Source organism: Nomascus leucogenys, chromosome 16 (assembly GCF_006542625.1).
Source record: "Nomascus leucogenys isolate Asia chromosome 16, Asia_NLE_v1, whole genome shotgun sequence".
NCBI lineage: Eukaryota > Metazoa > Chordata > Mammalia > Primates > Hylobatidae > Nomascus > Nomascus leucogenys.
Window position 1 is genome coordinate 53,651,628 of NC_044396.1, and position 15,710 is coordinate 53,667,337.

General features: G+C 43.9%; 1 protein-coding gene across 2 annotated transcripts in view; it reads left to right on the top strand.

The window, feature by feature from the left end:
* The first annotated feature begins 819 nt into the window (after positions 1-819).
* GRHL2 (grainyhead like transcription factor 2) overlaps positions 820-15,710 on the top strand; it is a 177,481-nt gene continuing 162,590 nt past the window's right edge. The window contains exon 1 of one of the 2 annotated variants that reach the window (XM_003256071.3): positions 820-1,170. In XM_003256071.3, the coding sequence (XP_003256119.2) occupies positions 1,151-1,170 (20 nt within the window). In that variant the 5' untranslated portion in view covers positions 820-1,150. Of the gene's footprint in view, positions 1,228-15,710 lie in introns of both variants that reach the window. The other variant, XM_030794974.1, reaches the window with a different exon arrangement.

The following is a 15,710-nucleotide window of genomic DNA, read 5'->3' on the forward strand; positions in this document are numbered from 1 at the left end:
GTTGATGCCTGCCTGGAAACGTCAAATGACAACAGGTTTACAGAACGAATTCAGTGGTTGTTTGCAGCTCTGGAATCCCAGGCTGCAGAGTTGAGATCGAAGAGGTGCGTCTGGCCATCTTAGTGTCCATTCAACCAAATCTCCTCACTCCATCAAAACCACGCCACTCCCCACCTGCCCAGCTCGTAAAAGGATGCTCACCTGTTTGAAAATCTGTAATATGTTTGATGTCTTTCAAACAGCAGGACACGAAAAGTGTTTGTTGTGGTTAAGAGTGTTAAAAATTCAATTACGCAATAGACCAAACTTTGTGCTTCTTTCCCCCTCTCAGCACAAAGTAACTTTAGTCCCGTCCTCTTCTGCCACTGTCAAACAGCCCTGTTACCGCGGGCATTAAATGCTTTGTGGCGTACTGCGCATTTGATTCTGGTTGACTTGGGATACCTGAGCTCGGCCCTCATTAGCTCTTCCGCTCGACCCACAATCCCTAGTGTTTGCAGGTGTTGCATTCCCCCAACCCCTTTCTTCGCTTCAACCAGTACCCTCCACCTTCCCAACCCTGCCTTGGAGAAGGAGAAAAACGCAGCTTGAGATCTACTCGAAGAACTGACCCTCAGCTCTCACAGGCTGCCGCCGAGCTGCAAGCATGCCGCCGCTCCACTCAGGTAAACTTCGGAGTGAGTTACCTGCACTTGGAGAAGGGCCTTACCTGAGCGCACCTCTGCCAATGGCAGCTCACCTGAGGGAGCTCCCCAGCCAATCATCGCGCAGCTCGTCCCTCGGGCTTGTACCCTTTAGTGAAAGAATTCAGCTCCTTGCGAGAAAGTTACCTGTGGCCGCCCAAGTCCGCCACTTTCTGCTCTGTGTCTGCCCATTGCTACGATCCAGGAGGACTCCGCGCCGCCCGGCCGCCTCCGAGCTCGGGCCCCATGTGAGGGGCCCCCCCTTATCCCACCTTTCCGGCTAGGTGAGGGCGCGAGCGGGCGAGCGAGCGAGAGTGGTGAGGGGGGACGGAAAAGCAGAATTACCTGTAGCTCTTGTTCTGCCATCTCGGGCGCTCTCACACACCTTCACCTGCACAGACTTGAAAGTCCAGTTTCACCAGAGGCTGAGGCTCCAGGAAAAGGGGAGCAAGTTCATTGGATCAAACATGTCACAAGAGTCGGACAAGTAAGTGGATCACACGCGCCGGCTGCTGCTACTACCACTTTGGGCTGATGGCAACTGGTTTGTTATGTTTTTGTTTTTGTTTTTAAGTTGCTATTGTTGGTATTTTTCTTTCTTTTTTCTTTTTCGTGGATCCAGACTTTTCCGCATTATGTTTCTACCCTGATTAAGGGGAGAAACCCTACAACAATGTGAATGTTTAATACCCCCTTTGGGCCTTGATAGTAAAAGTGGGATTTCCTTTTCCTTCCTCCCTTAGGAATGGTCTCAGCTCCCGCTCCCGGATGAATACTTGGATATTGCCAGAGGTTTTGGTAGATGGGCGCGGGAGGCCTGCTCTTCCCCTTCTGCTTTAGCTGCTCCCACCGATCTGGCGTTTAGGGCCATTTGGAAGTTCAGCTGAGTTCCTTCGATTTATCCAAAGGGCCTACTGGAAAAGTGGGGCTTGGCTGCTTTTGTGTGACCGCAACAAAGAGCTTTTATACCGAGGCAGAAACGGCCATCTTCTCGCACCGGGCAGGAGGGTGGGCGTGAGTGCGCGCCCGCGTGTGGCCCCGATGGGAGGCGAGGCGCTGGGAGGCCGGGGGGCGCGGGGGCGGCCGGCGCCGTCCCCCACTACCTCGACATCCCGCCTCCCTCCTCCCCTCCCCCGCCTCCCTCCCCCGGGTCCGCCCCCGCATTGTTTGGCCACCTTCCTCAGGTGCCCGGGGAAAGGACGGCTCGCAAACTGGGGGAACTCATGTGAGGCCTCGAGTTAGGGCCTCGCGGGGCGCCAAGGGGCGCCTGCCACTGAGCGATTCACCCGCGCCCGGACGGCGTCTGCACGCCCCTCGAGCTCACTGCCCTCTAAGCAGTTGGCCGCCACCTCGGACGCGGCAGGCGGGACTGCGTGGGGCGCGCCGAGCCTTCTCGGGGTGCTCTCGCCGTCAAGGCAGGGGGCTCGGGGCGGCAGGAACGCTGGGCTCGCGTCCTTCCCGTCCCGGACAGGCACTCCAGACGCGCCGGGGAGCCACAGCCTGCGCGGCCGGAGCCGCCCGCGGGTCACTGGGCCCGGTCCGGCCGCGTCCTGACGGCCTCCCCGCGGGCCGGCCCCCGCCCTCGGATGGCTTTGTGCGAGCCGGGGGAGGTGGGGCCTGGGCGGGCGCGGGAGGGAGCCAGAGGTGGGTCCCGCGGCCTTTCTCGGGATTCGGCGGGGACACTCCCTTCCCCCTCCTCTCGGGCGCGTCCGGGCCTGGGAACTGGCTGCGTCCTATTGGAAGTGCGCGAGGCCGCCCTTTTGCTCTCCCCGGTAACTTTGCCGTGACGTTGCGGCCACCCAGAGGGGACCTTCCTGAAGGTGTCTCGCCGGAGAAGGCCGGTGCCCCAAGGCCGCGGGCCGCTGGGCCTGTCATTGGAGAAGTGGCGGGGACCCATCCCAAGTTGAGGGACCACGAGGGAGGAGTGGGAAGGCCCTGCGGACCTGTTCAGGGGTGGAGGGGAAGGACTAGCCTCAACATAAAGCCGCTGGTAGGTTAGGCGAACCTAAGAAAATGCGCTGTCATACTTAAAAAGCAAAAAACTGCCAGATAGTTGTACCCCGTTAGCCACCGATGGGGAATTAACCGAGTACAGCATACCGGAGGGGAAGAACTAGCATTACCAACACGGGAGAGGGTCAGAGGCAGGGTAGGAAGAGGAGAGTGTGTGGTTGTCTGAGAACACCCCCAACTCCTCCCCATATCTCTCTAGTTTTTAAGGAAACACGACTCGAGTTTGAAATTTTCAGTAGCCAAATCCCGAGGCGACAGCAAGTTTTGGGGGTTTGTTTTGATCCTTGCCTGCGTCAAAGATGATTGCAAATCTAGTTTAATTAATCGCGTAATTAACATTTAGTTTGCTTAGTTTTGTGATACAACAGAACTCGAATTCTGAAGGAAAACGGGTCGGTCTTTATTTTCACCAGTTATACTTAGCAGCAATAAGAACAAAGTGTTTACCATCAGAAATAAGTACTGAGCGCCCGCAATCTGGTTTCACCACACGCATTACCTAGTTTTTACCGGTGATAAGTATCTGGGATTACGTATGCTTACATTTAATGAACGTTGCTTTTATCTAGTCGTGGTTTCCAAGATGAAATTTTGTATCCTGGGAAAAGTAATCGTTACAATGGTGCAAAGAGACAATTCGACTGGTTTGTTTCTCTCTCATTGGGCTATTGAAAATGCTTTAAGTCAATACATGACTTCTGGATCATTTTTGCGAATTCTAGCCTAGTTTTCTTAATATTAATATTCTAAGGGAGCCCCGGCAGGGGTGGGTGTGAAGCTTATGCAACTATGTGTGTGAGATGGGGTGGGGACTGTGAGTAAACGGGCCCCTGGGCACACGGGCTTCCTTCCTGAGCAACTGAGAGGCTTCATCAGCCTCCTGGAAAATCCGCCTTACGAGGCCTGCCTGTAGTTTCTGGAAATAACATGAACGAACACACACTGGATGTTCTTTCATAATCCCGTTGAGATTTAGGCAATCTTTGGGATTGCACAGGAGGATGTTTCTGGTTAGCAAGTCTGGACTGAAGTCGCATCGTCTTTTTTATGGTGTGGACTTTTCAGATTGAAACGTTCTGCTTTTGATGTTCTGTAGTGTTGATGCTATCGCCAATTAAAACAAAGTATTTTTAGGACATTTTGTCTTTGTACATATTTTAAAATTCTCTACTCCTCCATCTTAAATTTTACGAAGATTTAAGATCTTTGTCAGCAAGCATGTGTACAAGCGAAGCAATACTAGATTAAGAAACTCTTATTTTACTGCCAAAATGTATAAAATATATTCAGAGAACGTGTAGGTACCATGTGATTTGATACTCATAGGTGTTTTTCATTAGGTAAGTGTATTTTCTGGTTACCTACTATTTGTAACATATTCAGATAGGCGTAATAGGGGCATGCAAAGATGGATGAGTCCTGTTCTCAGGGGGCTTACACTGTAGTGGATAGCAACTCATGGACAGGCATACTTCTAATAAGCACAATGCCTAATAGTTACAAAAAAGTTTTTAAAAATACAATACACGGGCCGGGCGCGGTGGCTCACGCCTGTAATCCCAGCACTTTGGCAGGCCGAGGCGGGCGGATCATGAGGTCAAGAGTTCAAGACCAGCCTGATCAACATAGTGAAACCCTGTCTCTACTAAAAATACAATTAGCCAGGTGTGGTGGTGGGTGCCTGTAATCTCAGCTACTTGGGAGGCTGAGGCAGGAGAATCCCTTGAACCTGGGAGGCGGAGGTTGCACTGAGCTGAGATCGCCCCACTGCACTCCAGCCTGGGTGACAGTGTGAGACAACATCTCAAAAAAAAAAAAACAGATACAGGTCATGATAAATACTGCCTTTCCCTAACTCATTGCATTTTTGCCTATGATAATTTTAGTCATTTTGTGTGTTTTTTGTTAAGGAGTCCTGCTATTATTCAGAAAATGGCTGAAGTTATAGGTATCTCATGTGGATAACCTTTCAAGTAATGGGATGACTCTACATTTTAATTAAACTCTCTAGTCTTTAGTTTTATAAATGCATATGCTTATTTACATTTGGCTATGCAAAATTTCTTTTAAGGTCAGAAACGTCAAGAATTTATCATATCTTTTTCAAACCAATACATATACCCATTCACTTTTTGAATGAATATGCCTTGAATGCCACTATATACTTGGCATTGAGATTCACTGGTGAATAGAACCTAGTCCCTGCCTGCATGATGCTTAGTGTGTGTGTGGGGGCGGGGGAGAAGGGGCAGACTTGTTGATGGTAAATCAACAAAAAAGTAAACATACATTTAATTAGATGATGATAAGTGCTATGAAGGAAAGCAAAACAGGCTGGAGGGATTGAGAATAATGAGGAGGTCTTTTGTATAGGGTGATCATGGACAGCTTCTCCAATGAGGTGAGCTTTGAGTGGAGGCCTGAGTGAAGTGAGGGATCAAGACCTAAGATACCTGGGGTAAGAGTGTTACAGGCAGGTAGAAGAGCAAGTGCAAGGGCCCTGGGGTGAGAGTGTGGTTAGCATGATCTAGGACCAGAAAGGAGCTCTATGTGGGTGAATCAGAGTCAGAGATAATGGCACCATCAAATAAATGAACATGATCAGTTCTCTACTTATTAATCTGGACAGTTGCATACTCAAAAGAGTCAAAATTATTCTTGTAAGTGGTCTTGGTAATCAAGAGATAGCAATACCCAAAGAGTAAATGATGAACCAGCTAACACGATCAGTCTTGTTTCTTTCCCTGAGTATCACCAGTTTAATGGTGAGGGGTCCAGAGTTCTGTTCCCTACAATGGATTAAATCTTGTGCACTCCTTAATTCAGAGATGAATAAATGCACACACTCTGGAGGATCCCTGGGGATTCAAACTAAAGAAGACAAAGTACAGATAGTGTTTGCTCAGACATGCCCACCTCCCTAAAACTTGTAGTGTAACCTACTACCTTCAGCTACCATCTCCGCTCCTTAACATTAGGCTTGTGCAAGGTAAAGTTTGCCCTTGCTGCCTTCCTCTTGCTCTTGTTCAGTTTCTATAAACTATATCCATCAGAAAACATGGACTTGTCCACCGTGTCTGGAGGAACACTGCATAGCATGTGCTTTAGTGAGTTTCCCATTTTCAATGAAGTAAACTGACATACAGGCAAAGTTAACCTAACTGAAAAACAAGTTGAAGATGATGCACGTGCTTAAAAATAGGAATCTCCACAGGAATTTCTAAAATCATTGCATCTCAAGCTCACCTGAGTTTAAAACATATACAGTATCATCTGAGGCACCCTGGGTCCCAACCCAGCAGTGTTGAATCAGATTCTCCAGGAGAGAGCACAGGGAATCTGCATCTAAACAATGTTCCAGGCATTATAATTGCCTTAAATAGGACAACACTGCTTCAAATTAAAGTTAATGTTAGTTTACATAATAGATGCAATTTATATGCAACTTTTCAGGTGCATATCCAGTGTGTAAGTGAAAGAAATCTGTGGACTTTTATTTTACTTTATGCTACCTTGGATGAGCAGCTTCAGATATGATTTTAACGTGGATATAAGACTTCTTAGGCCTGCTGTAGATGTTGTTTGCTTTCATTGTTTTGCTGAACTGCTGCTTCTGGAAGAAAGGGGTCTTTTTGAAGGGGAATATGTTTCCAGAGCTGCAAAAGAACTGTTTTGAAGTGATGTTACCCACATGGGCCTCCGTCAGGCTTGCCAAAGGTCTAGCTAGGGTTTCTGGCTGAATCCCACTCATGTGCGAGCTGGTGTTCAATTTTTATTTATTTATATTTTTGTTTATTTATTTTTTTTTTTGAGACAGAGTCTTGCTCTGTTGCCCAGGCTGGAGTGCACTGGCACAATCTTGGCTCACTGCAACCTCTGCCTCCCGGGTTCGAGAGATTCTCCTGCCTCAGCCTCCCCAGTAGCTGGGATTACAGGTGTGTGCCACCACGCTCGGCTAGTTTTTTGTATTTTTAATAGAGATGGGGTTGCATCATGTTGGCCAGGCTGGTCTCGAACTCCTGACCTCAAGTGATCCACCCACCTTAGCCTCCCAAAGTGCTGGGATTACAGGCATGAGCCGCCATGCTTGGTGTTCACTTTTTTGAGGACTGTTGTTTCATTGAATTCAGATTCTATTTTGTAGCACAAAGTCAAAGGGTAAAAAGCTCCAGTTTGATGTTGGTCTCTGGGGAAATGATTTGATAGGATGATGATTGCAGTTTCATTTCTAAGGCTCATGGTAGCTTGAAGTATTACTCTGATAAGATGGCACTAGATCTTCTGTTGGCCTACAGCGAAGGTCTGTTTTAAACTGACTGCAGAGTCCAGGCCATTCAAATGGTCCCAGTGCCACCTGACTTAAGGGAGATTAGGAGTAAGTATTAAAGCAATCAATGAAAAGCTATGTCTAGCAATTTCTACTAGGCTCAGGAAAGTAAAAGGAGAATTTAGAAAAGTAGTTGGATAAGGCTGGGCGCGGTGGCTCATGCCTGTAATCCCAGCACTTTGGGAAGCTGAGGTGGGCGGATCACGAGGTCAGGAGATCGAGACCATCCTGGCTAACACGGTGAAACCCCATCTTTACTAAAAATACAAAAAATTAGCCGGGCATGGTGGTGGGCACCTGTAGTCCCAGCTATTCGGGAGGCTGAGGCCCGAGAATGGCGTGAACCCGGGAGGCGGAGCTTGCAGTGAGCTGAGATTGCGCCACTGTACTCCAGCCTGGGAGACAACAAGACTCTGTCTCAAAAAAAAAAAAAAAAAAAAAAAAAAAAGAAAAGTACTTGGATAAATCAAACATACATAGAAGCATTTAAATAACATTAACCCAATCACCTCAAGAAGTGTTTGTTTCAAATGTATAGAAAATTCAAATAAGATTTTTTGGATGTTAGGTTGTTAAATTTACTTTTTAAAAAGTCTTAGATAATTCAGGCAACTGCCTCAGTTCCTCTTTATGGCTTTGGTCTAACTACAGACATATATTTCTGGTTAAAAAATTAACTATGGTTACATAGTATCTTTCCCCTTCCTTACTTCCTCCCTCATTTAAACTAACATTTTCTTCTTGTTCCCTCCTTCCCTTCTTTCCTTCCTTGGTTTGTCTCCCTAATGTCCCTTTCCTGTTTTTTATTTTTTTTTCCCATATTACTCGGTGAGAACTGACAGCTGCACAGCTTCTGCACATAGAGATAAATGTGAGTCTGATTTTAGGTGCTGCTATAGTTAGTGAACTTTGCTGCATTCTTTCAGTATTTACAGCATCAGCAGCCCATTCTTGTTACCTGGGCCAAGAGGTAAGGTCATTGCAGCAGATGATATCAACTAGGTTTAACCTTGGAAAAATTTAAAGTTGTTTTTAGTATAAGAAAAGCCTTACCCTAAGTTAGAGTTCTCACTCATGATCCCTGGCGTTCACTAGGGTACTGATACTCTCTTCCTTTTCAAGAGGTTTTCAATGACTCTTGTTCAATTATAAAAACTAGGCCTGGCCGGGCGAGGTGGCTCATGCCTGTAATCCCAGCACTTTGGGAGGCCAAGGCGGGCAGATCACGAGGTCAGGAGTTCGATACCAGTCTGGCCAATATGGTGAAACCTCGTCTTTAGTAATAACACAAAAATTAGCCAGGCATGGTGGCATGCGCCTGTAGTCCCAGCTACTCGGGAGGCTGCGGCAGGAGACTCGCTTGAACCCAGGAGGTGGAGGTTGCAGTGAACCAAGATCGCACCACTGCACTCCAGCCTGGGTGACAGAGTGAGACTGTCTCAGAAAAAACCAACCAACCAACAAAACAAGCAAAAAACAAAAACAAACAAACAAAAAACAACAACAAAAAAACTAGGCCTAACCTGTTAAAGGGTAGTGATTGGTTTGGCAAACTTGTCCAGGGAAAATTCCTTAATGAGCAGCAACAGGCTGGATAGGAATTTTTGCTTTGGCCCAGGAGGACTGGTGGGTTGCTTAGTAACAACAATGTGTACCTGGGAATCCCTCAGACAGCTTCACTGGTCTTCAAATTTAGGTCTCCAAATTTCAGATTCACCCTACCATCTACCTGCCTGCATAGTTTCTTCCTTTGGGTGAATCCAAGCTCTTCAGATGAGTTTTGTTTATTTTTCCATTACCAGGAGAGTACATTTTATGTTCTAAGTTTCTTATAATGGTAAATGGTAAACTGGATTATAATAGGTAATAATGAAAGTTTTTTTTTTTTTTTTTTTTTTTGAGTTGGAATTTTGCTCTTGTTGCCCAGGCTGGAGTACAATGGCACAATCTCGGCTCACTGCAACCTCTGCCTCCTGGGTTCAAGCAATTCTCCTACCTCAGCCTCCTGAGTAGCTGGGACTATAGGTGTGTGCCACTACACCCAGCTAATTTTTTTGTATTTTTAGTAGAGACAGAGTTTTGCCATTTTGGCCAGTCTTGTCTCGAACTCCTGACCTCAGGTGATCCATTCACCTTGGCCTCCCAAAGTGCTAGGATTACAGGCATGAGCCACCATGCCCAACCGAAAGTGTGTTTTATGCTGTAAGTTTCTTAATGGTAAATGGTTAAAAAAAAAAAAAAAGGACTGGATTATAATGGGTTAAGTGGGATAGAAATAAGAAAGCATTCCTTTGGGGATCTCCACCTCCCATCCCCAATTATACTGGGAAAAGAGAAGTGTTTTGGCTTCATGAGTTTTGGTGAGCAGTGGTAATATTATGTGTACAAAGAGCGCCTTTTGATTTGCCACGTATAATACTAATCAAATAACACATTTTAATAATTCTTATAGGAAGTGCTAGAAAAGCTGGTGCATTTCAGGGGATTTCAATGTATATTTTGAAAATAAGTCAGGGTTCTGGAGGTTGTTCATGCATTTGAATGGGCATTCAGTGGAAAGCAATCAATGCCTGTGGTAGATGAAGTGCCTTATTTTACTTTGTAATGAACATGGCAATGAACTTTGTGGGGAGCACTTCACTTTCACTCCCAAGGAAATGCTTCCTTTACAAGTGTGAATGCAGATACCCTCCGGAACAGAAACGGAAAGCAAGAATTGCTTGTGGCTTCTCTTTATTTTGGCGCCAGCCTTTCATCTGAACTCTGAATATACAAATATAACTAACCCTGAGAGCCAGAGTCCCTTCTTTTTTAAGGCTCATGAATTTAGATCAGGGTTTTAGGAGACAAGGAAAGGCTGAAGTGAAGGAGAGAGGAATGGAGAAAGGAAAGGACGAGAGGGAGCAGGAAGAAACTGCTTTACTACTGTTAAGTTGCCAGTGTTTTCTCAGTGGAGTGTGAGCGGCCAGCAGGGGCTGCTGCCGGGGCCTAGGGTGCGACGGCATGTGGCTGTTTGGCCTCCTAGATAATTGGTTTTGGTTTTAATTTGCAATCTAGAATCCTAGTGCTAGAAAGAGCCTTGGGGATCATCCAAATGCATCGTAGGGCATGTGAGTGAGCAAGTATAGGATTTTGATCTAAAAGCCTGGTTTGAGAAGAAAAGTATCTTACATTTTTTCTTCTGTGTTTCATTTTGGGATTCTAAGTATAAATTGAAAATTTGGAGTTTTGATTAGTTTGAAAAAACATGCTTTTATATATTTATTTTTTATTTTTTAGGAAGATTGAGAGCAGGATAAGCACTGCATGTTTACTTCTTAAACCATGAGCATGAGTCTGTGAAATACCTGGTTAAGATTCTGATACCATTACTGGGAGTTAAAATGGACTTTTCTTCCCACACTCACCCCAAATCATTGTTTTTGGTTCTCAGTTCAGTGAGCCCCATAAAATAACTGCCTTCTGTACTTCTTGGATCTAACTTTTCAAAGAAACAAGGAACAAAGGTAGCTTTTGCCTCTTTCCTGCATTGGCAATAAATTAACATAAGATCAGAGGATTCTTCTTTCATTATTTTTCATTTGTAAAATGGAGTTGAACTAAATGATCTCTGAGAATAATTACCTGCTCCAATATTTTGTGTCTCATTTTCTCCCTCTAGAGGGGTCGGGGCTGGTGGCGGCTCACAGCGGGGGCCATGAGCATTAGCAAGACAGGAGGTTACAGGCACAGTGGGACCTGCTTCTGCTCCCAAGCCCCCTCACCTCCTTTACCAAAATCAACAGTGGTCTGATTCAGATGACAAACAGACTTTTGGAAGGCAGGAGGAATTCAGAGGATCACATGGAATTCAGAAGGGCAGCAAGGTGGTGAAATCAATGGTTTAACTAGTGGACTCCTGCACAGCCTTACTGGGATGGTAGAAAAGTGGTACAAGAAAATCAGATAAAATGGGCTGGCAGGGACGCTGAGAACTTCTTCCCAGAGACAGCCCAGGAAGTGGTTCATTCTGGCAGGCTCATGGAGTGAGAGTGAGGCAATATCAGAATGAATGGAACATTGACTACAATTTAGTAAGCTGAAAACCTTAAGTAGGTGAAAGGGATGACCTCCTCCTCCTCCTCCTCGTCTTCCTTCTTCTATTCTTTCTCCTCTTCCTCCTCCTCCTTTTCCTCATGCTCTTTCTTCTCCTTCTCCTCCTCTTCTCCCTCCCCTTCTCCTTCCTTTTTTTTCTTTCTCCCCCTTCTCCCTTTCCCTATTACTCCTTTTAATAAAATGTAATTCACAGACACCCACTGTCAAAAAATATTGCCAAGTGAATAGTAAATGTTCAGAAGAGATTTCAAATAATTTAAGGATAAGAATAGCAGTTGCAGTTTCACTTCAAGGATAAGGTAATATATTATTTCACTTCAGGGCGCACAATGATCATTCATTTAGGTCAGGAATAAAATCTCCTCTGGTATCCTACTGTGTTATAGAATTTAAAAGTCTCTGAAGTCGACTTTTTCTGAAGTCAATTGCCCCTGAAAGGTTCTCATGTTGGAGGGAATTTTGATTAGGTCACAGGACATTTATGTTTCCTCTGCAAACTAGGATTTTTAAGTTGCTCTGGAGTCCTGGTATATACTTTTAAGAATACGTGTATCTTACATATTTTGGAAAATAATTTTTAAAAGAACAAATACCTCAATAGAAAGGTGGTCAAAGAGCATGAGTAGACAATTAGTAAAAGCTGTATAAGTGGCTAATAAAGACAGAAAATAATATTAGCTGTAAGCTGTATTCGTGATAAGAAAAATACAGATTATATAACAGAGATATTCTAAGTTTCTCTGTCAAAGTGGCTAAAATTAACAAAACTGGGTTTGGGTAAAATATATTTTTGGAGAATTATAAATTATCACAAACTTTCTGGAAGGCAGTTTGGCAAAACTGGTTGAAATGGGTCTACCCATTGATAACTAAATTCCAGTTTCAGGGATTTGTCTTAAAGACATAACCAAAGATATAAAGTGCCACATGATTTTTAAAAGTGAAAAATCAGTATAACCCTAAAAGCCTGGCTATAAAGGGTTGGTTTAGTAAATCATGGTTTAGTGAGATGATGGGACACTATGCAAGCATTATACATCACATTAGTGAAAAAATCCTTAATGATAAGAGAAAATGTTCATGATGTATTATATCAGAATGTTTATAGGCATAAAAAGATGAAGAATAAAGAATTCAGAAAAAACACAAAAAGTTAACAGTGGTTTGCTCTCTTAAGGATAAAATAAAGGTACTTTTTTGTCTGTTAGTATTTCTCTGTGTTTTCCTACTGTGCTGATGTGAGCTTGCACTGCTTTCGTAATTAAGGATAAATTTTATTTATGCATTTCTGTATTTATGTATGTACCTAAAATATTTAAAGGTTATATATAAAAATAGTTATTAAGTGGAGACACTTAAGAATAATACACACATCTCTAAATAAAACGGAAAAGGCTGCTTGCTGCTTGCTTGCTGCAGGTAGAATTGACCTGATCCCCTGCGGAAGTCCCTGCCCTCTCCTCTCTGTCCCAGGAATGCCACGCTGTCCTTCACGCTGGCATGCTGCCTGTCGGTTCTGCACTATTCCTCAGTGACCTGTAGATTCGTTATCTGTGTCTCCACAACCTTGTCCTTTTAGATTTGCATATGTGTTAAGTCCAATTATTAAATCCAGTGATTTTTCAAAATAGCACAAGTAGGTGTAGGAGTTTCCAACATGTGTATAATTTGAAGCTGAGGAATGACTAAGAATGAAAGAAACTCAGTTTGTTCCACTCAGTGGGCTGCATGTGCCTATGGAGTTTCACTTGAAGCAAACTCTTGAGGCAAACCTGCCGGCCTCACCACCTGAGACCCCACCTGAATGTTCATGGGAGAGACTTGGTGTTGGGCCCAGTTTTGAGCTCTTTTGGAGGGACAGGGAAAACCTGGAATATGACTTCCTTTAAAAACAAAAGGTAGTCGTAGGCAAGGTCAGATTTTTTTTGTATTTTCTAGAATAAAAATTTATTTTTTTTTTAGAGCATAGACTTGCTTCTCCCCGGAGGGCCACACAGTGACTCATCTGACTGCTTCTGCAAGCTGGTGCATAGATCATGCCAGACCAGCTTGGGTCTGTTAGTTAAGCTGCAGGAGATTGCATCATAGGATTTACTGCAGGCACCTTTAATGGAAGTGTTGTCGCCAACGTGAACTTATTTGCTTATCAACCTATCCAAGAAGCATCCATAGCAGGGAACAAAAAGTACCTGATGGGAACTTTCTGGGGAAACTGGTCTCCCGGAGTCACTGAAGTTGCCAACATCGCATTAGGGAAAAAAAAAAAAAAAAAAAGAGGAGGCTAAAAATACAACAACAAAAAAAGGTGGAAATGAACTTTTGCAAAATGTGAGCAACACCAAAGCAATCTTTGGCTGCAGAATCAACACAGAGGTGGCAAAACAGGAACTAGTAGTTATACATTTTGGCTGTGTGCTCAAAAGTGAATTTGCAATTGCCCCCTCTCTCCCACTCCCATCTGGCCCTCCCCTCCCCCATCCTTTTCTTCATATTGTATAGAAATTCTTCAAACCTCAAATACTGTATCTAATATTTTCAAAAAATCATGATCTTCTTTGGATGTTAAAAGTCTAAATGGGCCGGGTACTGTGGCTCACGCCTGTAATCCCAGCACTTAGGGAGGCCAAGGTGGGCGGATCACCTGAGGTCGGGAGTTTGAGACCAGCCTGACCAACATGGAGAAACCCCATCTCTATTAAAAATACAAAATTAGCCAGGTGTGGTGGTGCATGCCTGTAGTACCAGCTACTCGGGAGGCTGAGTCAGGAGAATCGCTTGAACCTGGGAGGCGGAGGTTGTGGTGAGCCGAGATTGCACCACTGTACTCCAGCCTGGGCAACAAGAGTGAAACTCTGTCTCAAAAAAAAAAAAAAAAAAAGTCTAAATAAAGGCACCTATCCTTACGGGGCTTGTGGGACGGTTGAGGAAAGGACTACAGTCTCCTTTTATCTTGTGTTCATCTTTAGTTTTAGCAAACATTCTACAAGGTATGTTTTGTATCATATTCAGCCATACGAAAAACACAAATTTGCATTTTGATTTGGTTCACAAAATTTGGGACACAAGTCGTTTATCACTTTTAACATCCTGAAGTTGAACTGGGGCAGCAGTAGTATCGTTATGCTTGTTAGCCTTCCTAATCCTTCCTAAGCAATAAAATACCTATGTGGTCAAATCCCAGGACACATTGAATTACAAGCTCCAAGTTTTTCCACTGCAGTGTATCCATGTGTGCTTGGAAAGATGAACAAAATTAAACATGCTATTTAGAGCTTTCAGGGCTAACTAGATTTCACTGTTGTTGTCGTTGTAGCAAATATTTCTACAGTATGGAAGAAGTTGAAAATGTTTTTATGATACAGAGATTTTTATTGTACTGCATATTTAATGAATTATTTTATAAATTGCTGTTGTGAAGCATTTCTGAATGACCTGCCTCCTAGCTTTCAATGCTATTGCCCAGGCAGGAATATTGGGGTTTTGCTATGTTGGCCGGGCTGGTCTCGAACTCCTGGTCTCAAGAGATCCACCCACCTTGGAATCCCAAAGTGCTTGGATTACAGGCGTGAGCCACCATGCCCGGCCTTGAATGATTATCCTTATCACCAAATTTTGCACACTTCTTAGTTATTTCTTTGAAATACATTCCAATGAGTAGAAATCCCTAATCAAAAGGTATGCACTTTTTGAAGACATTTGGTTCATATTTCCAAATTGCCATCCATATATTTTCTCCTAATTAACACTACCACCAATGGTGTATCTGAGAGTAGAATTCCACATTCCGTCTCTAACAGTGCATATTATAATCCTCTCTTTAGTCTTTGCCAATTTGGTAGATTAAAAATGGTACTTGTTTTGAATTGCATTTCTTTCCGTTTACTCAGGTTTTTTTTTTTTTTTTTTCTTTAAATCACAGGAGAGCTTTATCTTTGTTTGCCTTAAATATATAGAGAGTATTTTGAGATCTTGAAAGTGCTTAGGGTTTTGTACAGGTTCAGCTGTAGAGCATTTACAGTCAGTAAAAAAGAGTTTGTTAGCAGAGTGTGGAGCCATGATCTCTTCTCTTAGTACGTCATTGGGTCTGAGAACAATCCCCAATTCACAGCCCTCATTCCTTTGCCAATGAAAGCAGTGACTCATATCAGCATTTAAAGTCCCCTGATCAATGACCACAAATTCAAGGTACCTAGTCAAGGGTGAGTTCGGGATAAGTTCAGGATGAATACATCCAAATGACAACAAATGAGTGGCCACCACATAAGCCTATTGGACTATATGATTTATTGAGTGCCTATAGCCAGACACAAAGCTGGGCACTGAGCTAAATGCGGAGACACCAAAGATGAAACAGTTAGGTCAAGGTTTAAGATTGTAATTAGAAAAAACATAATTTAGGAAAAAAAGCAGTTGCACATTTACCTTCCATTCTTCAGATAATTAGTTGTGGGAAATGTGGAGGCAGGCCTAGAATGAGGCAAGATAGTGTGAATCTTCAAATTTTGTACTTTATTTCGATTTCAAAGTCTGCCACTATTTTTCATTTCTCAGGTTTGGTCAGGCTTTAATCCCTTCCCTGTTTTTTCTTTCTT